Genomic DNA, 27,595 nt, shown 5'->3' on the forward strand with positions numbered 1-27,595 from the left:
AGTTCAGGATCATGACCTCTCCTCAGCCCCAGTTCTTTCCCAGGCTGTCACCTCCACATTGACTCCACCTCCCTTCTTAATTTTGAGTCCTTTGTCACTTATTCTAACAAAGATCTTGCTCTGTCAGTGTCATTCTTGGATTACTCCCACCATCTCCTGCTTTCTCTCTTGTTCTCTTGATGTTGAACATAGTTGGAGAACATCATGAAACTGCTGACTTGGTACACTGCAAATTCATGTTGTATGATCTCAACTGGAGCTCTCACTCTGGCAAGGTAGTCCCAGTCTTTTTTCACTTTCTCTAATCAATTGCTATCCTACTCACCACAGTGGCTTTTCTAAACCTTTTCATCCTTCGTCAGTGTCCCCCATAATTCACCTGTTGCTTACCACCTCAGTTGAGATATGCTTCATGTTTCACAGAAAAAATTGAGGCTCTTCCCCAAGAGCTCTTTTTTCTTCACTCTTTTTCTCAAATCATTCAGATGCCTTTTATTACTGTCTCCTCTTTAAGCCTATCTCACACGAAAAGGTAGCCCTTCTTGCTAAGAAAATACCTCTGCATGTACAAATGATTCCATTCCAAAATACTACCTTCTTCAGTAGATTTTCCTCTCATACCTACTTTTTTACTAATCTTTAATTTCTATCTAATACCTACTTCCCTCTTGTCTATAAACATATCCAAGTCTCCCTCATCCTCAGAAAACCCTCATTTGATTCATACATCATGTTATCATTCTATATTTCTACTCTCTTCTGTGGCTGGCCTCCTTGAGAGGGCTGTCTACAGTTGGCACCCTGCTTCCTTTCCTCTCATTTAACTCTCTGCTCTCTGGCTTCAGACCTCACTCTTCAACTCTGTGCTCTCTCCCAAGATCTTTTTATTCTCAAATTTAATGGCCTTTTCTCATTCTTCATCCTTGACCTCTGTGCAGCCTTTGACATAGTTAGTCATTCTCTTCTCTTTATTCTCTAGGTTTTTGAAATACTACTTTCTCCTGGCTCTCTTATCTGTTACAACCACTGCTTGCTTTGTCTTCATCCATGTCAAGCCCGTGGTTGTTCCCCATGTTTTGTTCTAGGCCCTTTTCTCTTCTTCAGTTCTCTTTTGGTGACCTATCAGCTCTCTTGGATTCAGTTATCATCTCTATGGAAATAATTCTTAGATCTCTTTGACCAGCCCTAACCTTTCTCCTGAGAGAGAACTCCTCTGTCTGATGCTTCTTCCTGCCTGTTAGATATCTAGAACTATATGTCTCAAAGATATCTTAAACTCAGCATGTCCAAAACTGAACTAATTAGCTTTTCCCCAAAACTCTCCCTGCTTCCACACTTATCTGTTGTCATCACGGGAATTACCATCCTCCCAGGCAGCCAGATTTGCAGTCTAGGTGTTATCCACCATTCCTCGCTCTCAGCCCACCCATATGCAACTATTTGCCAAGTCCTGTCAATTTTACCTTCACAGCATTTCTTCTATATGTTTCTTTCTCTCTTTGCTACCACCCTGTTATAGACTCTCATCTCTTCATGCTTGGACTGTTGCAGTAGCCTGCTTGTTGCTCTGCCAGCCACTAACCTCTCTCTATTGTAGTCCAGGATGATATTCCTGAAGCTCAGTTCTGATCCTATCACTCTCCTATTCAATCATCTCCATTGTCTTCCATTTGCCTCTGGAGTCAGTTATAAAATGCTTTCTTTGATTTACAAAGTTCCTTATAACCTGGCCTTTTCCTCCCTTTCCAGTTCTGACACCTTACACTTCCCCACATAATCTGATGCAATGACCCTGACCTCCCTGCTCTTCCTTTCACATGACAGTCCATCTCCTGACTCTGGCCATTTTCACTGCCCGATGCGCAGAGTTGTTCTTCATCTCCACTTGTTGGCTTCCTTCTAGTCTCAGCTAACATTCTGTCTTCTATAACAAATCTTTCCCAGTCCTCCGTAATCTTAATGCTTTCCCTCTGAGACTCTCTCCAACTTGCCATGTATTTTGCTTGTTTGTACATCGTTGCTTTCATATTTCTCCATTGGACTGAGCTCTTTGGGAGCAAGGACTTTTGTCGCTGTTTTGCCTTTCTTCGTATCTTTAGGGCTTTACACGGTGCCTGGCACATGCTGAGCTGTCTAGACTTGATCATTTACCCTGAGAAACTCACAGGGCTCTGCGGAGCTTAGAGTGCAAATCTAGGGCTCTAGAATAATGTTTGTCCTTATATTTATGTAGTGCTTTTAATTTTTTTCAACATGCTTCCATGTTTGTGCCTGTTTTGGCTACTTTTTTTTATTATTACTAAATCATGCAGCTAATTGGACTATATTCTCTTCTGATTCTAGTTCTGAGTACCCAGAAATAGAGTTTTAAATTTTGGGTGTTCTAAAACAATGTAACTTATAGCCTCATTAATCACTTATCATTTCCAGATTCTAACTACAGTTTTATCTAAAATTGTCATGTGTTTAAAAGGAGTAAATTGGTGAAATTACTTTTTATATAAATACATTGATTCAGAAGAATCTACAAAAACACTCAAAAGTAGATTGCTGCTTTGATCTGAATAAAAGAATGTAAACCGTAGCTAGTTCATAAGAATTTTTTAAAGTATTAGAAATTGCTTAAGTCAAAACCACTTCAAATTACTCACAATAAAATGTGATTAATAAGGTGGAGCTTCTCTATTTTAATAAATACTACCCTTAATATAGGACAAGCCTTATAGTCTATCATTTGAGAAACTGAAATTCAAAACCCACGTAGGTAGATTTAACTAATAGAACCGTCTATAATATAACTTTCTTCATTCCTTCACTGAGCAGTGTATTAGTAATTTCTATTTTAGCAAGTTTAATTGTAAATTTCAACATGGGACAGATTTACCAGATTTGATACATTACTTTCAGAGTCCTTTGAGGTTTTTATGGGTTTCAGAGAGAGACAGAGAAAAGAAATCATAGTTTTCAAGTCATTTATTTATTTATTTATTTGTTTTTCAGAGGTGGCTGGATCCAAACAAACCAATAAGGAAGCAGTTAAAAAGTGAGCACACGTACCTACTTAATGTTTTCCAAGTGTGAATTGTAAAGATAAAGAATTAAGATAACCTAATTAATTAGACATACTTTTATTAATTCTAGGAGGATCTCCTTACAGTTTGAACTTGAGAGTTAAATTTTTTGTGAGTGATCCCAACAAGCTACAAGAAGAATATACAAGGTAGGTTAAAGCAGCTTATTTTCTAAGTTATGTTATCTTAAAACTGACATCAGTCTTGAAAATCAGTGAAGCATAAGTGAAAAGTGTCATTTTCTGTAACTAATTGAAATAATTTGACAATTTTACTCCTCTCTTGGAAGTGTGAGCTGCTTATAATCAAAGAGAATTTGGCATTTTTTATAGCATGATGTTTTCTTATAGTAATGTGTAATGATAAAGCATATTTTACACCCATTTTACCTTCACTGTGGAGAACCTGTAATGTTATATATGGTATTTGAAAGCTATTCTATGGAAATTTTTGGTTCTTTACATTGTACTTCCTTAAACTCTACATCTGCAAGTGCAACCCTTTGACTGAATCCAAATTTAACAAGTTTAAGATTCCATCAAAGGGCTGAAATTGAGGATGTAGAGGGCCACATGTAGACTTGAGGTCACATGTCCCCCACCCCTATGTTAGTAGTAAGAAAAAAATAATGGCATTTGGAAAAGGTAATTAAATTGGTTTTACTTCATAGAGCTTTAGTATATCTAGGCCCAGTAGCATCCTTGTCAGGCTTATTTGAGAACAGTTATGAATGTTTTTATGCCGATGTATTTAGCTTCTTCATTCTGACAGAACACAGGCTTAAGGTAGGTCCGTCCTAGTTCCAAGGTCAGAAGTTATCCAGTTTTGAATTTATGTATTTCACATGTCTTGAATTCTTCTTTTGACTCTACTAGAAGAATATTCCGTAGAATGTTTAGAGTGAGAGCTGTTGACCTGAGGAAAAGAATGCCATTATTACATGGTGATTGAATGAGTACTCTGTAGGAATCCCAGCACAAACAACTGTAGATATCATATTGACTTACCCAATATCTAACTACATATTTATTCCTGTCGTTAAAGTCTTGCTTTTCACATATCTCTAAGTGTGAGTCAGTTCTTAAATATGGAATGAATCTTTATTCAGTATATGTATGCTTCACTTAATAATTATGTATAAATCTGTCTATATACTCTGTCCTCAAACTTCAATCATCATGATGTAGAGGTGACTTTTTATTCTTGAAGAGTCCAAACTGTGGCAGGTCCTGTCAGGTTTTCACAGGGATAAATTGTATGTATTTTATCTTAGAACGGTCCTAGTCAAATATGAAGAGACTCATCACCAGACTGACCATCAGCAACTGATGAACTTTTTGGCCATAATAATTCCTAAAAACCATCTACTGTGTTATAGAGGAGCTGAAAACTGAATCAATAAGGATAGTTCTCATAGTCATGTGATCACAGATATCATTTTAAAGTATGTCTGTTGATCCATTTAAACCCCTATAACAGGAGAAAAGAAGACAAAGGAGAAATTAACACATTTAGTCTTTACTGTTTTCTTTAGTCTTTAGGAGAAGTGAGGAAAGGATCAGGAATTGTGATATCATTGATATAGAGAACTCCATGTAAGGAAACTCTTTTTGTCAATGCAAATTGGCAGCTTCTGCATTTCATAGTCCTAGATTCCTAGGGATCTTAGAGATTGAGCAAATTGCCCTGCCATTGTGTCAGAGGCAAGACTTGAAGACAGGTTTCTTGATTTTGAGACTGGCTTCCTATCTAATATACCATCACATTTGTCTTTCTTTGTTAGTTACCATGTAAAGTAGGGTTTTTTTCCTCATTGGTGGTCTAAAGTGAGAATACCTTAATAAATATTTCTGTTTTTATTATAACAGAAGATTTTTTTAATTATATGTTTAGTATTAAGTCATTTTATTGAAATTTTAAATTTGTTTTATTTGGAGACTTTTGTAACTGAAGAAAAATGTATAAAACAGCCTTGTTAATAGTACAGATGACAGGGAAATATCCAACTCAATGTTTGTCATGGCATGGCCATGAAATCTTGAATTTTATTTTTAATTACTTTCTAAGAAATTTTAATGTTTTATTTTTCTCACATTGGTTTGGGTAATCCAGATTTCTTCTTTAATACCTTTTAATTTGTCAGAGAAACACTTTTTTGGGTTATATAGTTAGATTCAATAACTCTCATTTAATTTTTTTGCTCTAAATTGTTGACTTGTCATGGAAGTATAGAATCTTAAAGAGTCAGAAGTCATCTTGGGAAGTCATCTGTTTAAAACTTCAGCTTTTGCAAGAACTCTGAGGTCATGTAGTCTCTGTTTGATCAATATGATAGATAAGAAATTTTCTGTATACTGTACTATCATATAGTATAGTATATACTATATGTCATAAAAATGACTGTGATTTTTATTTTGGTATGGGGAGTTGGAAGTGAGGAATCTCCTTTTAGTAGTGCAGATTGGCAACTCTCCTAACATATTCTTAGACTTGTTGGGGGGAGTGGGAAGAATTGGAAGTTCAACTAAGGAGGGATTGACTTCAACCTGAGGTAAACAATCAGTGACCTCAGCATTGATTGATGATGGTCTGTTGAGAACACTATGGACATGTTCAGCCCATCTCTCTAGGATCATGTCCTTATCACTAATCAATGTGGCTCCATCAGCACTGAGTAGTTGTGATGCACCATAGGTTTTTGGTCCATAGATAGCCTTCAGGGAATCTTAAAAGCGCTTTGGATTGTTACTATCAGCATAAAACTGAATTTCATCTGCCTTTTTACTGAGCCAGGAATCTTGCATCTGTCTAAGCTTTGCTTGTGCTTTGCATCCATCCATACATGGAACCATTACAACAAATGGAGAAGTTTTGAATGCTGTGGATAAGTTCACTTACCTTGGTAGTGTACTTTCCAGGGATGTACATATTGACAATGAGGTTGATGCACGCATTGCCAGAGCTAGCTTAGTGTTTGGGAGGCTCCGAAGAAAGGTTTGGGAGAGAAGAAGTATTAGACTGACTACCAAACTGAAGGTCTACAGAGCCATTGTGCTGACCTCATTGTTGTATGCCTGTAAAACATGGACAGTCTACCAGCTCCATGCCAGGAAACTGAATTGTTTCCATTTGAACTGTCTTAGGAAGATTCTGAGGATCACCTGGCAGGATAAGGTACCAGACACTGAAGTCCTTGCTCGAGCTGAACTGCCAAGTATGCAAACGATGCTTCAGAGAGCACAACTCTGATGGGCTAGCCACATTGTTCGAATGCAAAATGTACGCTTGCCAAAAAGACGATTTTATGGAGAACTCTCATGGGGCAGGCAATCACATGGAGACCAGAAGAAACAACATAAGGATACTCTCAAGGTCTCTCTCAAGAGCTTTGGATTTGACTGTGCAGCATGGGAGACACTGGCACAGGGTCACTCAGCATGGCATGCCCACATCAGAGAGGGTGCTGTGTTCTTTGAGCAAAGCAGAATTGAGACACCACAAAGTAAATGTAGGATGTGCAAATTTGGGATATCCACCCCAAATATTCACATGGACTATCTGTGCTCAACCTGTGGTAGAGCATTCCCAGCTTGTATTGATCTGATCAGCTGCAGTTGGACACGCTAAAATTTCACTTTACAATGGTGATGTCATTTTGGTTCTCTTCAAAGATGAAGGACAACAATCTTGGAATCAATATGTATATATATATATTGCATGGGAATCAAGACTAGAACCCAAGTGTTCTTGATTCCTAGATTAACTTGGAATCCAATATAGTACTAGGTTTCTGGTCTGTAGAAAAGTCCTTATCTTTTTTAACTTCATCCATTGTATCTAGTTCTATACTCTGGAGCCACAAATAATATTTACTCTTTATCCAGTATGACAACTCTTCAGGTGTTTGAAGACACCTGTCTTGTTCTTAGTTCCTTCAGCTGTTTCTCTTAAATTTCACCATATAGGATACTCTCATCTGGATGCATTCCAGATTAAAATGTCCCTCTTAAAATGTAACCTGATCAGTGTTAGTAAAATACCGTGCAAGTTAAAAGACATGTTCCATCTCTCTGTTAGCAGTATTAGAGGAGTTTTTGTGGTGGGAATTGGCTGTGTTAAAACAAAATATATCAATATATATATATTTTTTAATATGTAGCCAGAGTTGTACTGAAGATTTAGGGTATGTTGTAATGAAGAAGAATGTAGCAAGCCTGTCACTTTTCATTCTGCTATACTTTTCCAGTGCTCTTTAATTCATGTGTCTCACTTCATCAATATTTAGTGATACCTCTGGGATGATATACCTCCTTACATTAAAATAGCAAATTTTGTTACCCATCATTCTGTACATTGATTTAGAGACACCTGAGGTCATAAATATTTCCTCTTTCTAGTTACTTTGCATGTGAATTACTGGCTACGTTTTTTTCTTTGCAATAATGGATAGCAGCATGGTACCCTGTAAAGAAAAATGGATTTGAAATTAGAGGATCTGGTTTTGAATCCTCACTCTGTCAACTAATTGCCAAATTCACTTCCCCTCTGTTGTAGTTAAGTGATGGAGCTAGGATTCAAACCCAAGTCCTCTCTGTATACAATCAATACGGATAAGTAAAATGGACTTAGCCAAATTAATCTCTAAAGTTTTTTTTTAACTTATAATTTTAAATGTAACTTGATTAACCAATACAATACAATGTAAAAGAATAGGAGATTAAATAATAAAACCCTACAAGTTGTGGCTTATAGAAAGCATATTTAAAAAATAAAGACATAGACAAAATGTGTGTTCATCCTTCGTTGCCAAAGAAGACCATGCCATCAGAGAAATAATGACATGACTTGACCTTGACTTTGTTTTGAGTGAGGGAGGACTGTACAGGTCACCAACCTCACTTCTCTTCCAGAGCCATCTGAATCCAGTGACCAGATATTCATCAGGATAACTGGAGATGACCCAGGATGAGGCAATTGGGGTTAAGTGACTTGCTCAAGGTCACACAGCTAGTGAATGTCAAGTGTGTGAGATTAGAACTCAGGTCCTCCTGACTCCAGCACTGGTGCTCTATCCACTGCACCACCTAGCTGCCCCCCATAGACAAAATAAAACTATGGGGAAGGAAGATATTTACTGTGTATTTAGTGAATTCCCCCCCAAAAAAAGCAGGAGTTGCAAACATGTGGTCTGACAAAGGAAAAACAAACATTCAAAAGAAGGGATAAACAGGAACCATATTATGCTAAAAGGAGTCATAGACACAAAAACCAGTGTCAGAACTAATAAACCTGTATACTCCAAATGCCTTAGCATCAAGATTTACAGGAAAAATGGCTGATCTACAAGAGGACACAGTAGTTACAAGAGACTTCAGTATTCCTCTGTCAGTTTTGGATAAGTCTAATAGAGAAAGAAAAAGTGGAAATGTGGAACTGAACAAATTGTTACAGAAACTAGAATTAAAAATCTTATGGTGTCTTCTAAGTGGGACATCAAAAGAACATAAATACTTCTCGGTACCACATGGAACTTTTATTTAAAAAATGTATGTACACAATAATGCAAACAAATGTAAAAAGGCAGAAATAGTTAATAAATCCTTCAAAGTAAAAATAATTAGTGGAGCGACCACAAACAAAGATACTGATCTAAATGGAGACTTAACAATGAAAGTCTCAATAACAGGTCAAAGAACAAATCTTAGAAACAATAATTTTGTAAAAGAAAATAATAACTAAACATCCCAAATATTTTGGGGTGCAGCTAAAGCAGTCCTCAGGGGAAATATTATATCCTTACTTGAATAAAATGGAAAAAGAGACAATGAACTGAATAGTCATTTTTTAAAATTAGAAAGCCAACAAATGAACAAACCTAAAATAAGCAAAGAAAAGGAAATATTAAAAATTAGAGAGGAAATAGAAAAATTAGAAGTAAAATAAAAATCCATAGAAGTGATCAATAAAACTGAAAGCTGATTCTTTGGAAAGATGAATTAAGAACAGTGAGAACATATTATGCATACCTGTATGCTAACAAAACTTAGAAAACAAAAGAAATAGAGGAATATCTTCAAAAATATAAATACTCAAACCACCAGGCCAGAGAGAAAGAGCTCAGCTTCAGAAAAAGAAATAAATCTACCAGCAAAAGACCTACCAATATATGAATGAATACCTATGTATTCATAGAATTCTGTCAAAATTTTAAAGAACATTTGATGCCCATACTTAGCAAATTATTCTTTAAAAAAAAAAAAAAGAAAAGCACCCTACCAGAATCCTTTTTATTAATTCAGGGTTGGGAAACCTGCAGCCCTTGAGGCCACATGTGACCTTTTAGGTCCTTGGGTGCAGCCTTTTGACTGAGTCCTGGTTTTATAGAATAAATCCTTTTGTTAAGGGATTTTGTTCTGTGAAGTTTGGATTCAGTCAAAGGGCTGTACTTGAGGACATGTGGCCTGGAGGCCACAAGTTTCCCACTGTGTTCTTAATACTTAAACTATAGAAAGATAACACAGAAAGAAAATGATAGTGCAATGTTATTAATGAACTTTGACTCAAAAATTTTAAAACAATCCTGTCACACCCACTATAGCAATTTATCCAAGAAATCATTTATTATGACCAAGGAGGATATAAATCAGGGATGCTGGGATGGTTCTACATTAGCAGAACAATCATCATAATCATTAAAAACCAAAACATCCAAAACCACATGCTTATCACAAAAAATACAGAAAAAGCCTTTGATAAAATGCAACTTTTATGGTAAAAACCCTACAAAGTATATAAATAGACATTTTTAATATCAAAAAAATCTAAAACCAAAAGCAAGCATGATATATAATGGGAATATACTAAAATGTCTCCCAGCAATTATGAGCATAAGACAAGGATGCTCATTTTCCCCAGTATTATTTGATATAGATCTGGAAATGCTAGCAACAGCAAAAAGACAAGAGAAAGAAATTATATGCATAGAGATAGGTAAAGAGAAGATGAAACTATCCCTATTTGCTAATGATATGATGGTTTTCTAGGAAAACCCTAGGGAATCAGCAAAGAAGCTCACTGAGGCAGTAGTTTCAGCACAGTTACAGAATACAAAGTAAATCCTCATCAGCAATCAGTGAAACTTCTGTGTAATAGTAACAGAGCACAAGTAACAGTTTTACATTTGAAACAACTACAAAGTGCATAAAATACCTGGAATCAGCCTACCGAAGGACACGAGATTTTTATAGACTCAAAGTGCTCCTACAGAAATAATTACTTAAGTATCTGGAGAAATGTTAAATGCTCATGGCTGGGCTTTGGCAATACGATAAAAATCACAGTATTACTTAAGTTAATTTATACTTTTAATGGTGTACCAATATTTGAATTAAAAAATTAGCATTTGGAAGGGAAAAAAAAGATCTGCAGTATCAAGGGAAATGATGAGAAAAAGTAGGGACAAAGGGGGAATAAATAGTACTTCTGGTCCTCAAACAGCATGATAAAGCAGCAGTTATCAAATCTATCTGGTATTATTTAGAGAGATAGATTAGTGGAACAGACTAGATAAGGGAAATTCAGGAACTATAGAACTCAATAACCCATTGCTTGATAAAGTGGAAAACATAATTACTTAGGAAAAAACTTACTTGTTTAAAAAAAACAATTGTTGGGAAAACTAAAAAGTAGTCTGATAGAAATCTGATATATACAAACTCCTTGCACCGCAGTCCATGATACGTCCAAAATGGATGTTATATCTGTCCTACTCATCATTTCTTATGTCTTAGTAACATTCTATTAATACGACTTAGCACAATCCCTGGCCTGTTTTTTTTTTCGCAACCAGGTTGCTATGGATAGTTTGTGTATTTGTTAATAAAGACTCATTGCATTTAAAAATGTAGAAACCATTCTTAGTTGCCAGTTAAACCAGGCAGTCCCTAGTTTGCCTATCCCTGCAGTCCATTCAAATGCCAGTTTCTTAATCTTCTCCCCAGCTGATAGACACCCATTTTAGTCCAGTATTCTCACTACAACAAAGGGCTGTTGTAAATATTATTGTATATATGAGTCCTTTCCCTCTGTACTTGACCTCTGTGGGGAATGCTAATAGTGGTGTCACTGGGTCAGAAGATAAACAGTTTAATGATTGATGGGATACAGTTTCAAATATTGTACAGAATGGTTCACAACTATATCAGCTATATTTTGGTGTCCTTTCCTTCTCACAAACTCCAACAATTACTATTTTCTCCTTTTGTCGTGTGAAGTAGAACCTGAGTGGTTTTCATTTAAATTTCTCTCAGTGATTTGGAACCCTCTTTTCACGTGGTTGCATTTCTTTGTTCTAAAATTGCTTTTTCATATCTTTTACCTACATATATACATATATATGAAATTGGCTCTTTTTCTTACATATTTGTATCAATTCTTTATATATCTTCTTTACTATTAGGCCCTTGCCTAAGAAATTTGCTAAGAATATTTTTTCCAAATAATTGTTTCCCTCTCATTTTAATGTTATTTATTTCACATATACACAGGGTTTTCACTTTTATGTAATCAAAACTGACCATTTTACCTTTTATGGTCACTCAGTCCTGTGTTTTAGGTAAGAGTTGCCATATATATAGTTGTTGAAAATATTTTCTTCTCTTTTCTAATTTGTTTATGACTTGATCCTTTTTATTTAGATCGTGTTTCCAACTGGATTTTTTGTGATGTCCATTGTGCAATGTTAGTCGGACTGCTTTTCAGTCTTCCTAGTGCTTTCTGTCAAATAGCAAGTCCTTTCTCCAGTAGTTGGTGTCCTTCGATTTATTCTTGCTAGGCTTTGTTTACCTGATTTATTCCATCCATCAACTTTTTGAATAGTTTTGATGAATATTTCAAATGTGAAACTTTTGCTAATGAAAATTGCTAATAAGCAATTAAGAATTTTTATTTTATATATTATATATTTTATATGTAATATAATAAATAATAATATATTATATGTATTTTATTTATACCTTAAGAATTTTTATTTCTTGGCCTTTTGTTGCTACAGATGAATTTTGTTAACTTTTCATCTAGTTTTACAAAGTAACTCTTTAGTAGTTTGATTGCTGTGACACTAAAACAGTAAATTAATTTCAGCAGTATTGTTATTTCCATTACATTGACTCAGTTTCTCAGTACATAAGCAAGTGATCAGAGAATATGAATAGACACTCATCAAAGAAAGAAATTCAAGCTGTCAACAGCTATATGAAAAAATATACCAAGTTATTAATAGAGAAATACAAATTACAGTATTTCTAAGGATCTGCCTTTTTCCATTTGGCAAAGATGACAAGTAAAAGAAAATGAAAATTTTGGAGAGGTTATAAGACATGTGGTACTTACGTTAGGTACAGTGGAGCTATAAATTGATATGACCATTCTAGAAAGCCATTTGAAACTATTTCCCCGAAGTTGTGACCCAGCAAAATTGATTCTAGGCCTATGCCAAAAAAAGAACCCAAAAGAAAGACAAAAAGGACTCATGAATCAAGATACTTAAAATAGCTAAAAAAAAAAAAAAGTAATAACTAGGAAGGAACCCATAAATTGGGGGGTGGTTGAACAAAATACAGTATGTAGTATAGTATGAAATGTCATTCTATGATAAGAAAATATTAAAGAGAAATGGTTTCAGACAACTAGTGCAGAGCAAAGTGGGAATTAAATTTTTAAAGCTGTTTGTCTTTAAGATGTTACTATAACTGTATAAATTCTTCTGGTTCTGCTTGACCAGCCACAGCTCTAGAGTACTGATGTAACTACCTCCTGATACAGACAATGAACTCAAAATGCAGAATGAGATATGCAGTTTTAGGATGTGGTCATTGCAGTAATTTGTTTTACTTTACTATGTATATGTGTTAGAAAGATTTTTTTTAATTGGAGGGAGAATAGAAGGGAGAGAGAAGACAGCTAGTAGTAGGGTTTAATAGAAAGGTTAGAAGGCCTTAGAGAGAAGCAGGGTACTTTTAAAAGGTAAATGTAGAATTTATTGTTTGCTTTAAAAAAAAAAAGCAAAACCCTTTGTAAATGGGAGTCAGTTTCATGTATAATATTCTCTTCTACAGTGTATTTAGAGGCTTTGGATGGAGGAGCTTTGACTTTGTTTTCTTCTGTTTGCTTGCTTTGGTCTTCCTTGTCCCCAAAGTAAGATTCTGTAGTCTGATTCTTTTTCCAGTTTTTGCTCATTTCCCCAGCCATTTACTTGACTTTTGACCTCTTCATCAATGTAGTTCTCTGCTTCCAGTGGGGTTGGAGGTGTACTGTCAGCTGCTCGATTCACCCACAATCTATGGGCCTAGAGGTCCAGAAACAGTGGCTGCAGCTGCCCCTAGGTTTCTCTGCCCTCTACCCCCTCTGCCGCCCTAGGGCTGGGGCTGGCCCACTCTCCCATACTGGCCCCACTGGCTTTTCCCACTGACCTTCCAATTTATCCTCAGTGTTTTGGGTTCATAAAGTCTGGAAAGCACTACAGGTGTGAGAGATTCAGTCTCCCCAAGGTCTGCTCAGGTCCTGTCTGTGCCAGCACAGCCCACGCTGGACGATGCCCTGCCCCCTGTGTGGAGCAATAGACCCTTCTGGGCGACCTTCCAGGCTGTCTTGGGCTGGAGGTTTGCTTCACTCCGTCATTCTGTGGGTTCTGCAGCTCCAGAATTTGTTTAGAGTCATTTTTTTTACAGGTATTTGGCTGGGCTTGAGGGCAGCACTCTACAAAGTGCCTGCTGTTACTCTGACATCTTGGCTCCGCCTCCCTACAGTGTATTTAGAAATGCATATTTTATTTAGTGTTTAAGGTCAGAATGAAAAGAAATGAAAATAAAATATTTCATTAGCTTGACAAAACCATAAAAAATTAATAGTTCTTCAATTATTTAAGACTTTTATTTTTGTAAAGAGTATTTTGTAGTTATCCTCCTATAAGCCCTTAATATATCTTGTTAAGATAATCACCAGATAATTTATATAAGATCAAAGACAAAGTTTTGTCTGTTGTCCTCACTGTTTATATGTAGTTCCTGAAATCCTTGATATAGCAATAAGATAAGGAAAAGAAGTTGAAGGAATATGTCATGTAGGCAAGGAAGAAACAAAATCATTGGTGTTTGCAGATGATTTTATTGTTTACTTAAAGAATCTGTCAGATTCAAGTGAAAAATAATTGAAGTAAATAGTAATACCTTCTGTTAAAATAGTAGGTTATGAAATAAAAAATTATTTATGAATTTATGAAAATTGTCAGCATTTCTCTGTATTATTAATGAAATCCAATTGGAAGAGAGAGATTCCATTCAGAATAACTGGAACTTTTGGGCCAGGTACTTGATTAATTGCCTGCTATTCAGTTTTCAGGCAGTTTTTCATTTAGTTTTGATTTCCAGTGTTGATTCTCCAATGACTTTTGTGTGTGACCAAAGCTTCTGCTAGTTTTTATGATTACTTAGTTGATCTTGACTTTCAGATTCAATAGAATGAGAAGTATAATGCAGTCATTATATCTCTTATGACTGAGGCTAGTGTCAATAGTAGGACTTCCAGCGGGGCAGAGATATGCCTCAGGAGGGAAAACACAAGACAGCTTCCTATCTAAAAACAGAAGGTTCTGATTGATACTATTAAAATTAGGATTTTTCTTGAAGTAATAATTCTAGGTATCATATAATTTCTTTTTTGTCCCTTTATTGTATCTAGAACAGGGCTCTGTACATAGTAGATGCTCATTAAATATTAATTGACTAGATATTGTCAATAGATATTGCTATGTGGTTTAGAAATCTGTAGTATTCTTAAACCTGAGAGGTTTTAGTGTTTGTCTTATTAAAAGGTCTATTTTCAAAATTGCCTTTTTTTGATTCTTTGTATATTATTGACCATGCTAAGAAAAACTAATAAGTATATTTCAGTTTTTTGAGTCTAAACCTGTGATTTCATCAGTGTGAGAAACTTTGAATGTGAAAATTCCTTCTACTTTGTGCAAATCCTCAGCTAGTTTGAGTCTTACAGTTTTGCCCAGAGAAATGGATATGTTAAGTGCCTTGCTTTTGGTCATACAGCTAAGTGGCATTGGGCTTAGAACTCATCTTATAGAGTTCATATCCAACCTCAGACACTTACTAGCTGTTTGGCTCTGGGCAGGTTAGTGAACCCTTTTTTTGCTGCAGTTCCTCATCTGTAAAATGAGCTGGAGAAGGGAAATGGCAAACCACTCCATTATCTCTGCCAAGAAAACCCCCAGGGGGACTCAAAGAGTTGACAAAATCTGAAAAACAACTTAACAACAGTACATTCACACACCATCACTGACTGCTCTTTAACTTAGTCCTCCTAACCATAAGGACCCTTGCCATCAGGGGACTTTGTTTCCAACTCACATATAGAAAGAACATTTTACTAGTGTTTATTAAGGGTGTAGATGAGTATTCAGCTCTTAACCCAACAATTGACTCTCACTAAGAACATCTGTGTTTAGTTCTGGGAAAAGTTTGGCCTGATAAAAACAAAATAAAGTTGCCCTAATTAGAATGAGGAAATAGATAATTTTTCCATCTTTGTACATTAAACCTTAGTTGAAGAATTAAATAAAATTAAAAGTATTAGATAATTTTCTCTTTATTTTCCTAAAAAGATGTTATATACGGTAAATATTATTGGAGTTCACTTTTCTATTTACTTCCTGAAGATCTTAAACACTCTAACATCACAATAACCTATTTTGGAAATCAGAATGATGTCACAGAGGAGCAGCTTTTCATAATAGAACTGTCCACTCTCTCACATCTAATCCCTTTTCTCCTCTCACACAGTTCCTTCCCCCTACATTTACTTTATCATATCTGTCCTAAGTTGTGGCAACAGCCTCCTAAAGAGTGTTCCTGCCTCAAGTCACTTCCCACTCTATGTAACTCTACACACTGCTACCAAAGTAATTTTGCCAGTCTGACCCTGTGACTCTCCTACTCAGCCAACCTCAGTGGTTTTTCTATTGCTTTCAGGCTAAAATACAAGCTTCTTTGCTTAGCTCTTACAATCTTCTTTCTGCAGAAGGCATGGTGCCACATGTCTATAACCTTCTGACTAATATCTTGCCACTTCTGGCACTTCACTTCTCTCCTGTTTTGTACAGTATTCCCTAAATCCTGTACCCAGGAAGCTATTAACCCCATGTCAGTTATCCTCACATTTTCCCCTATTGGTAACACTTGTGAAAATTTTTTTTCAGTTTTATAATGGAAGTTGGTAGGAATCTATGCTTTGTGTATAGAGTTTTACTTTCCAGGGAGTTTTTAAAGGAAATGTTTATTTTCTTTACATTAATCTTAGTGGTCTGTCAGAGTAAATTTCCTATAGTTACCTAATATAGTTTTAATACTTTGTTAATTTATATATGCAGATCTCAGTTTATAAGATTTTAAAAGTCAAATGATTAATTTTTATTTTAATTTTGTTTGTTAGAGTAAATGTACTTTGAAATAAGAAGTGGCCTTTTTCATTAATTATATCTTAATTTATATTAACATATTTTATATTATATGTTATATTATGCATTATATTATATATTATATTGGTATAAATATATTATATTACGTTATATATGTTATGTATTATGTCTCTTTTTCTTTTTAAAGATACCAGTATTTTTTGCAAATTAAACAAGACATTCTTACTGGAAGGTAAGCTATTTTTCTATTTGAATCCAGTGGTAAAATTGGTTTTTTTTGTTTTCTGATTGGTTACATTAGTATTCTCACATCTAGAGTTTTATGCTTAAAATTTATCAGAATACAAAATCTTGAATATTAATTCCTGTCATTAATAGTAGCTAAAGTTTTTACATAATGATTCAAAATATGCAGAGTGGTTTGTATACATTATCTTCGTCCAGATTCTCTGTTACTTTCTTCTCTTCACTCTCCACACTCTTTCTCATTGATGTCACCAGCTCCCATAGTTTTTAATAATTATCTCTATGCAAATGACATGTCTTTCTATACAGCCTTATTCTCTCCATTGAATTCTAGTCTAATATCACCAATTTCGTATTAGACATTTTCAACTAGATGTTCCACAATTACTTCAAACTTACCATGTCCTAAACCAAACTCAGTTCTTTTTCTTTTCCAAAATCTATCTCCTCTGCCAAAGCTCCCTATTTTTGAAAGTACCACCCTTCCAGTGTCCCAGCTTTATAACCTATCTACTGTCCTCAGTTCCTCATTCTTCCTCACCCCACATATTCAATCAGTTACCAAATTATAAGTTCTTACTTTCACCCCTTCTCTTTATTTAGATAAGCACCACCCTAGTTCATGCACTTATATAACCCACCTCCTGTTTACTTCAGTGGCCTTCTAATTGGTTTCCCTGTCTTAGGTCTCTCACCACTCTTGGACATCCTCCATAAATCTGCCAAAATGGTTTTCCTCGAGCACACCTCTGACCATATTAGTCCTCTACCCAGTGAACTCCACTTGCTCCCTGAGATCAACTATAAACGACTCTGTTTGGCTTGAAAAACCTTCTCCAAGCTGGCTCCACCTTATCTTTCTGTTCTCATTGTACATTGCTCTCTTCATACTCTCTGGGCCAGCCATAGTGGCTTCATCTCCCAAGTGCTCCATCTCCAATCTCCTTGTCTTTGTGCTGCCCCGTCTCTTATCCGTGGAATACATTCCCTCTTTACTGTTACTTCCTAGAAGCCATCTCTTCCTTCAAGAGTAATCTTCTGTACAAAGCCTTTTCTGATCCCTTCCCCAACTTCTAATCCCCTCCTAATTTTTATTCATTCTTTATATGCTTATATGTGTGTGGATGAATGGATAGATAGGTGCATATTGTCTCCCCTTTAGAATGTAAGCTTCTTGAGAGTAGAAATTGTTTAATTTTTTAGATCTTTATCTCCAGCACTGAATACTTTGACTAGCTAGAACATAATTAATATGCTTAGTAAATTTTATTAGTTGATTATTTGATCACTTGACCACCCCCCCCCCCCACACACAGCAAAACTGTCAAGTGTGTGCTATTTTTATCCCCATTTTATAGGTGAGACTAGGGGTAAGAGATGTTAATCATCTTGCCCAGAATCCTGAGGTTTTAAGTATCTGAAGCTGAAATCAAACCCAGACCTCACTTAACTTTAAATCCAACCCTCTTGTCCACTATACCAATATAAAAATGTTGTAATAGAGTAAATAATGCACATACAGCATGCTGACTGCAACAGAAAAAGCATTACCCAAATTTAAAAAGACCAAACTATAACATGATACTTTATTAAGAGTGCCTCTAGCGTCTTGGATAAAATTCAAGCCAGACTAATCCAATCCTTACATGCACAGTGGTGTGGTTATTGTCTTCAGAAGTTTACATGGAAAAAGAGATGAGGAAAGCACAAGAGGAATTTACCCAGAGAGCCTTAAGAAAGTGTTCTTCTTTTGAGGATAATAATTAAATACTAAGTCGCTAGAAATTCAAGTCACTATTTTGAAATGTAACTATAAATGCTATAAGGGCTTTTTAAAAGATTGTAATAAATATCTTCTCTTTTTATCAGATTGCCCTGTCCTTATAATACTGCTGCCCTTTTGGCTTCCTTTGCTATTCAATGTAAGTATTATAATTATACATTTACCTAACACTTCTCTGTCTCCCAAGCTATAAAATAATACATAGTTGTTGTATGTTTTTTTCTTGGTCTCATCTGTATTAGGTGTTCCCAATACTTTATTCATAGTAAGCACTTAATAAATGTTTTTCATTGATTCATTTTTTTGTTCTCAGTGTCATAGAAAATCATTACCCTATAGAAAACTGCAGATTTTTCAATATGAAAACTTAGTGAAGTGTACCGTAAGATTAAGTTAAAATGTAATTTAAATGGTTTCAGGCAGAGGTTGAAGAATAACATGGACAGATCCTTGTTATTTGCTAAAGTGAAAATTTTTTCCTTCTAGAAATTATTTTAATTCCTATATAGTTGTATTAACTAAGAGATTCATCTCTAAATTAAAGTGTGAGCATTTTTCTTTTGTCAGCTGAATTGGGAGACTACGACCATTCAGAAAACTTGCCAGGCTACCTCTCTGATTATTCTTTCATCCCTGGTCAGCCTCAAGACTTTGAAAAAGAAATCGCAAAATTACATCAACAACATATGTAAGTTTTAAATTTCTACTTATGTAGTGAAATCAGAGTCATTTGCATCTTTTTATTAACTGCAAATATTATGGTGCTGCACAGATACTTACTTTAAAATCTGTGGAGTTTATACAAATTATTGAAAATGCCAAGAATTTTAAAAATGCTAAGAGCGATAAAATAGGCAATTTGCATAAAATTGAAAATAAATGCCCAAAATAAATGTAGTTAAAATTAGAAGGGAAACAGTTAAATTTTTTAAAGTATTTTTAACAAATTTATAACAGAGGATTGATACCTAACGTATTTGGGTAATTGATTCAAATATATTTATGAAAAAGAGCCATTCCCTATTAGAAAAAGGTGTGAATAAGTAGTTCCCAAAAAGAAGTGCAAGGTATTAATAAGCAAATGGAAAAATGCTCCCAAATCACTAATATCAAAAGAAATTGTAAGTTAAAACAACTGAAGTTATACCTTATACCTATCAGATTGGTGCAGATGGCCAAAAGGAATAAAGACAATGACAAGAAAGGCTATAGGACAGCAGGCCTACTGTTGCCCAATTGCTAGACCTGTGGAATGCTCCAAGCTTCCTGGAAAGCAATTTGAAACTTTATCTAAAATATCACTAAACCATTCAGATCCTTCCTCAAAAAGATTTTTTCAAAAAGGGGAAAGACCCATATGTACAAATATTTATGGAAACACTTTTGTTTTATCAAAGAACTGAAAAGAAAATGAGGCGTCATTTGAGAAGTGATAAAACAAATCCAACATCACTTCCAACGTACCAGCTTTATTTAAACAAATATTCTTTTAGACAATTTAAAGTTGCTAGTTTTTAAATAAATGCATCATTTACTTCAGATTTTTATATATACTCTTAACAATATCATACAATATGATGGACATTTCATATCATTCCTCCTTAGCAAATATTGCAAGTTCTTGGTTTTTTTGTTACAGAACCATGAAGAGAATAAAGAAAAGAAGAATATTAAATGATACTAAATTTATGAGTAACTTTTAAAAAATATTTAACTTTCACTATATGTTATCTTCATAGATTTTCAAGTAAAATATTTGTGACACAACTATTATTGCATAGTGCATTTTTTAAAAACTAAGCTATAATTTAAAATCCAGTAGTGTATTGTTGATTCATTTTTGCGGTATGTAATAACAAGTGAGCAATTTAAGACTGATGGTATAGCTAAGGAAAGCAACCCTCTATCATTTTGCTAAATATATATTTTATATAAATTTCATATAATATATAATTTATACATTATATGTAAGTATATATATTTTGCTATCCATCTGTTTGCATCCTGTGGGATGAAAAGATGTAGTGGATTGGTTCTTTCTGGACACTTGGCTTTATTCTCTTCAGAAATTTGTACTCTAAAAGACAGCGCTACTTAGAAGAATAACTTTTAGATAGCTTGGTAAATACAAGAATGCATAAATTTTTTAATATACCTAATTTTTAGAATTTTATAAAAATGTAAAGTCTCAACAAGACTTTAATGTAGTTGAGTAGATACTAAAGTAATTTTTTTAATTGCTTGATTTTTAGGAAGATATTTTTGAAATGGTTGTCCACGTAATGTATTTCAGACATTGTCAGTAAATCTGATATAAGTGCATTTTTCGGGTAATTAAATCTTATATGCCCATTAAAAATTTCTCAGTCATTTGAACTGAAATCTTTCTAAAATAAGGTTTTCTTGATGATTCACAATCATCTTTATGACTCTTAAGTTATTATACAATACTATAATATAGTAATTTTCTTTATCTCCTTCCTTGTAAGATGCCTATCTATTGTCATTTATCCTTTTATCTGCCTCTATGCATTTTCCTTTCTAGTTTATGGCTTTTAATATGCTATTGATTGAAGCACCTGATAATTAGGGTTGCTAAAATTGTATATAATCTCTGAGTGGAAATCAATCGCAGTGACGTAGTTTTAAGGCATTTTATTTTCTTTTATTCCATATACCCTCATTTTAACTTACCAATTTCTCTGTAAGCCTTCTGTGTATTTCTGTTTTCCATTGTTGTTATTTACATGCATGTCTTAATTTCCCTACTAACTGATTGAGAATATAAACTGTGTCTTAAGGAAATAACACTGGCTTTTGGGTTGACAGACTTGGGTTTAAATTTTATCTCTGATGTTCACTACCTATGTGATCCCAGGCAAGTCACTTAATCTTCCTGGGTCTCAGTTTCTTTATCTGTAAAATGAGGGTTTTGGCCTGAATGGCTTCTGAGATTTTTTTCTAGCTCTATGTTTATGGCTGTGAGTACCTAAAACATAGTAGGCCCTTACAGTTCTTTAACTTACATTGAAGCTAGCTATTTTAGCAGCCAGAAAGCCTTTTAAAAAACAACAACAAAAACTTTCCTGGTTCTTATATGTTCTGGTTGTTAAGGTTTTCACATTAGAATAAGTATTAGTTTTTAAGATTAAATTTGTCGTTAAATGATGGTCCTAGGAAGCTCAAAAACATTTTGAGTGTCAAGGCATTTTTAAATTTCTTGGAAAGTATCATATATACAAAGTATATCTATTTTTGAGATTTAGCTGATTTTTAATTTAGTGTTGTTCTTACAGAGGCTTATCTCCTGCAGAAGCAGAATTCAATTATCTCAACACAGCTCGAACCTTAGAACTATATGGAGTTGAATTGCACTATGCAAGGGTAAGTGAGGATAAAATATTAATATTCTTAAGTTATACTTTAATCTAAAAAGTTGCTTTTATATAGTAGGAAAAAATAATTTTTTTGTCCGAGGATAGCATTAAAGTGTTTTAGAGTACTTGTAGCTGCACTGAACATTTTACTTGATGTATGCATGTGTTTTTATTCAGTTTAGCAGTGGTTTTGACATGTGTCAAATTTAAATCCCAGTTAAGCAGACAAAAGAAAGTTCATTTCTTCCAATGATGTTGTTTCAGCCAGTTGAATAGTAGATTACTTATAATAACTACTCAATATTTTTATGAAAATGATATTGCAAGCAAGGCAAGTGTCCTTTTTCATCCTTTCAGCAAATATTTCCTTGTGAATGAAAACTCAGTGTGAAAAGATTGCAGAAATTTTTTTTCAGATAGATTTAATTCTTCCTTTTCTGTATATTTTCCTGAGACATAAAATGTTGAAAACTATACCAGTAATTTTAATGTAATAATCTTAAACTGCAAGATGTGAGATTAGACATTGCCAGGCCTAGAGGCCTGTATTGGGCTACCCGAGTCTTTCTTACCTCACCTCCGAGGTCTTCGGTTGGCCAAAACCGGATGCACATATGAGAGAAAGGACGTTCCAGAGTCGAACAAGGGTTGAGCTTTATTTCAGGGTCTAGTTACAAGTGCAGGGGGGTCTTCCTTAGGAGGAAGAGGGGGAGATTTCCTAAGGAGGCTAAGATCTTAAGGGGTTGGAAGTAGAAGTACAAGCGGGAAGAGAGGGGGAGGGGAGAGAGGAAAGAAGAGGAGCGGAGCCTACTGTCCTCTTGGCTCCACACGTGCTAAGAGAGAGCTTTCAGGCTTCCTCAATCCTATTTAACCTTCAGCCGCACAGTTTGCATCTCAATACCGTGCTGTTAGGTAACTAGGTGTGCTCCAATCCGGGACAATCTCGAGGGCAGGGAGACTCCACCCATCACGTATCTCCTGGGGAGAGGCGGAAATACCCGAGCTAGCCGAGCTAGCTCAGTCTGACCTTCTCGAATCCCCGCTGTTCATGGAAGGCCTCGTAAGACTCTAAGATTTAGAAGTCCCACTTTTACCGGCCCGAGACCGTCCACACGGAATTGAGCTTCCAATCCCAACAAGACATGATCTTTGAGCTCTATTTTATGATTCTGTGCATTAAATTAAACTCTTCTCATTTAGGTTCTTATGATAATTTATTCTTTTTATTTATTGTACTTGATAAATCAGATAAATACAAAATTATCTACATTTTGTAGAAGAATAAGGTTTTTTTTGTTTTTTTGTTCTTGGCTTGGTCAGATCTAAAAATTAAGTTGCTTCTTTCTCAAAACTATGTTCTCTTCCCCAGAAATCTGCTAGTATACATCTGTTGGATTCCTTTCTTTCTTAAATTTTTTAAATTCCATTTAAAAGTTCATTCATCTCCCTCTTTAAGAAACAAATTTGAGGTTCGTCTCATGAGTGGCTGAGGTGTTGAGAATATTCAATCACATTACATTGTTTTCTATTTCATTTTAAGAAAGTTTTATTCTGTAGAAAACTTAGTCTTGAAATATCTTATCAGATAAGGTGCTCTCTCTTCCCTATGTCAGAATTTTGAGAGTCTATAATAGGAAGATATCACATCAAGGTAGTAAAGTCTTGATATCTAAAGAAAAAGTGTGAAACGGGGAACTAAGTTGTCATTGTTATGGAAAATGTCCTCTATAAGGTCCTAATAAAAGAAAGATTTCTGATTTATAGTGAGATTCTGCAAATGCTACTGTTTCTAGTTAACATCAGACTAGTTCCTTGGAATCCCTACAAAGCTTCCTCCATAATACACCTAGTCACATGAAACAGATGGTTGTCTAGTTTGAGAAAGACTAAGTGGATGAAAATTATATTCTGCCATGATTTGTGACTTGACGTTCAGGTTAGTCCATTGCTTTGTGTAATCTTGGACAAATACTACAGCTTGACAATTAGCCAGAGTTGGAATGGAGTTAGAAGGAGATCAAACTAAATGAAAATAGGGCAACTGGCAAGAGTCTAACTCTTTAACACCAGTACAATAAGAGTCACACAGCTTGTAAGTATAAAAGGCAGGAATAGAATTAAAGTCTCCAGACTTCAGGTATATCACTAATGTTATACTCCCTCTAGAATATTTTTCTGTTGATAATGTATCTGATCTCAGAGGACTTAAAATTACAGATAATCTAAGGGCTAACAGGTGCCTACAGGGCATAAGATATTACTGAGGAAAAGAAGTGGCATCAAACATTTGTGGGAGAGCATGAGCAACAGTCACATAGATGGCAAGGAGTACAGGGGTTGGTAAGGGAATTACACAATGATAACATCCCAGATCATTCATGCGAGGCTGTCCAATTTTCCTTTAGCCGTATTCTCTTGTTTTTAACCAACTCTTGAGAATTTGTTGAGATGAAGTACATAAGTGGTTAATATTTGTGTGACTAGATATATTTTGCTTTTTATTGTAATAAAATCAAAAGTAAAGTTAGAAATATGCTTTTTAAAAGGTTTTTACTTGGGAAATCCTCTAAATTCCAAGTAACTGCCATAAATTAAGGCAATTAAGTAATCATAGTTATAGATTTCAGCAGTTTTCATGAAATATTTTTAGATCTTTAAGAGAACATTAAGTCATGTGTTGGGTTTGAATTTATAACTTAAATGACACCCCTAACTCTCTTGCTTATTTATTAAGTACATTATTTTTTATTATTTAGGATGAGGTAATATAAAGTGGTTTTATAAAAGACATTTTTTGGAATATTATCATGGAGTATAATATGATTTCTTTTCATCTAAGTCATTCGATCAAAGGAGATTAAATTGAAAGTTAAATCTGAATCATTCATTCAAAAATTTTTATCCAGTCAACTTGAAGAAAGATGATGTCAGTGAATTGAGTAACTTACATATGAAAAAGACATGGTAAAAGAAATTCCAAAAATTAGATCATAGCCAGTCACTAAGATAAGGAAGTCAGTAGCAACAGTGTAGATGTGGCAAAAATGAACATTCAAAGAGAGAGCTGTCTTGGTTTCAGCAGATATAAAAATATATGAGTACAAGTAAGAAAGTTTTACCATCTTCATTATGAAAAAAGTAAAAATCTGGTAAGTTAAAATAGTAATTCATAGGAATTAATAGTTTGTAATTCTTTGAAGGTTATAAATACATTTCCACCTCTCAAAATCTTTGTCTTCCTTTAATTAATCCAGAGGCATTGGTTAAACACTTAAATATGTTGCCAGGCAATATAAAAGGTTGTAGAAATACAGTAAAACAAAAAAAAGTGTAAGAATACTTGTCCTCTAGCTATAGGAGAAGTAGGGAGAAAGGCCTAGCAACCCAGGTGGAATTAGGAAAGGCAGGAGAAGGAAGCTAGGGATTTTAGAAGGCAGAGGTAAAGAAGTGGTGCCGTCTCTTTCTCTCCATTACTGTCACCAGATAGGCAGACATAGAGTGTTGTAAAAAGCTAATATGTAAGGGAATATACTTGCTATTAACAAATGTAGATGTATACTCATCTTTATCACTGTCTTCTTACTAGTCATTGTTAACTAGTCTCTGTTCTATACTTTTTCTTCTCCAGGCTTTCAGGACACTGTACTCTCCTGATTTACTTTCTGCCTGTCTCACTGTTCCTTCCCTTTCCTCTGCTGGCTTAGACACATCACTAACCTAACTGAGGTTCTGTCATAAGCCATCTTCTCTTCTCCTTCTACACTCCCAACAACTTAATTAGCTTTCATTAACTATCATCTCTGTGTAGAAGACTCTCAGATCTGCATATCCTGCCCCATTCTCTTCCCTATGCATCTTTCCCACATCACTAATTGCATATTGAACATTTCAAACTTGATGTCTCCAGAGACATCTTAAAATTCAACATGTCTAAAACTGAACTCATTATCTTTCTCTCTCCCCTCTTCCAAACTTATCTTCTTTTAAAGGTACTACTATCCTTCCAGTGTCCGAGGTTCATAATCTTGGATTGTTCTTAACTCCTTACTTTTCTATATTCTATATATGCTTTAAGTTGCCAAATCTTACCATATCAACCTTCACAGCATCTTTCTCTTTTGACCCTTTCTCTCTGCTCTCCATGGCTACCACCTTAGTTATGTCCCTTATCACCTGTCACCTACTTTATTGTAACACTCTCCCAACTTGCCTTCTCCCACTCCAGTACACCATGCACACTGCTCCCAAAGGAATTTTTCTTAAAATGTGTCTGACCATATCACAATCCTACTTAACCACTTCCATTGGCTTCCTGTTGCTTATAGGATAAAATATAAACTCCTGTGTTTCACTTTTAAATCCCCATACAATTTGGCTCCCCAACCTACCTTGCCAGCCTCATTGGATATCACTCCATATCCTGAATTCTGCAACCTAACCTAATTGGCTTCTCTCATGATGCTCCATCTCCCATATCTATGCCTTTCTACTAGCCATGATCACATCTGAAATGTATTCCCTTCTACTTCTGCCTCATAGCATTCCTCTCTTACTTTAAGGTACAAATCAGACATCACCTATTACATGAGGCCTTTCCTGATTCCCCCAACTATTAGTGCCCATCCTCTCATTTTACCTTATTTAAAACTGTTTTGTATTTGTATATATAAACTTCATATTTATACTGTAAATATTTATTTGTCTCTCCACCAGTATTCATTCTTTATACATGTATCCTCAGTACTTGGCACATAGTAGTTGCATTAAGCATGAAGATGAACTTCAGTAAGCTTTATTTTAGTGGACGGCCTGCGTCCCAACATGGCTCGGTGATGTGGTGAAGAAGAAAGACTTGGGAGGCAGGAGAAGAAAGGCCAACTTCGTTTATTGATCTGAGGGTCAGGGTATTTATGGACAGAAACTGCAAGCCTACACGGTGACATTCCGCTTGTCTCCTGCCCTAGTGATTTAATCAGTCTTATCTTAAAGACTGTGAGCCTAAAGGGCATCTATTTTACATATCCCTTGTTTTCTGTAATTCTCTTGTTTGTCTCATGGGGACAACAACATCTGGGGGGCATGGAGAGCCATTCAGGATGATAATAAGCACAGTCTCAAAGAACAGTTTCCCTGAAGGTCTATCCTGATCTTGTCAACAGCACTCTACCCTGGCCCTCAACACTTTATCAAACTTGATAAAATGCACTCAACGTTCTCAAATGTACTTAGGTTAAGTAAAATTGATAAGATCATATTAAAAGCAAAATTACTCTTTTGCCATGTTCAGGTTCATTTTTATTTCAGAAAAATAGTGTTTGCCATCAAACATAAAATGTTAATGAAACTTGATAAAGTATTAAGTACATAATGCTTTTGTTCTCTAACAATGATTCTACTGTGCTGTTATACATATTAAAGAGAGATTTATAGAAAACCAAGTAAAAAACTACTTGAAATAATAAGCAACTTCAGCAGAGTTGCAGGAATGAAATAAACCCACATAAATCATCGGCATATCTACATATTACTAACAAAGCCTGACAGCAAGAGATAGAAAGAGAAATTCCATTTAAAATTACTGAAGACATTATAAAATATTTGGGAGTCCACCTACTGAATAAACCTAGGAACTATA

The 27,595-nt window shown here is 34.9% G+C and overlaps 1 protein-coding gene across 7 annotated transcripts in view; it reads left to right on the forward strand.

The window, feature by feature from the left end:
• Positions 1-27,595, forward strand: part of PTPN4 (protein tyrosine phosphatase non-receptor type 4) — a 229,992-nt gene that overhangs the window by 118,948 nt on the left and 83,449 nt on the right. For 5 of the 7 annotated variants that reach the window (XM_072613349.1, XM_072613352.1, XM_072613353.1 and 2 more), the window contains 6 exons: positions 3,001-3,043; positions 3,121-3,220; positions 16,742-16,786; positions 18,670-18,722; positions 19,151-19,271; positions 21,880-21,967. In XM_072613349.1, coding sequence (XP_072469450.1) covers positions 3,001-3,043; positions 3,121-3,220; positions 16,742-16,786; positions 18,670-18,722; positions 19,151-19,271; positions 21,880-21,967 — 450 coding nt within the window. The remainder of the gene's footprint in view (positions 1-3,000; positions 3,044-3,120; positions 3,221-16,741; positions 16,787-18,669; positions 18,723-19,150; positions 19,272-21,879; positions 21,968-27,595) is intronic. The other 2 variants (XM_072613348.1, XM_072613351.1) reach the window with 1 other exon arrangement.

The sequence above is a fragment of the Notamacropus eugenii genome, chromosome 5 (genome assembly GCF_028372415.1).
Source record: "Notamacropus eugenii isolate mMacEug1 chromosome 5, mMacEug1.pri_v2, whole genome shotgun sequence".
NCBI classification, from domain to species: domain Eukaryota; kingdom Metazoa; phylum Chordata; class Mammalia; order Diprotodontia; family Macropodidae; genus Notamacropus; species Notamacropus eugenii.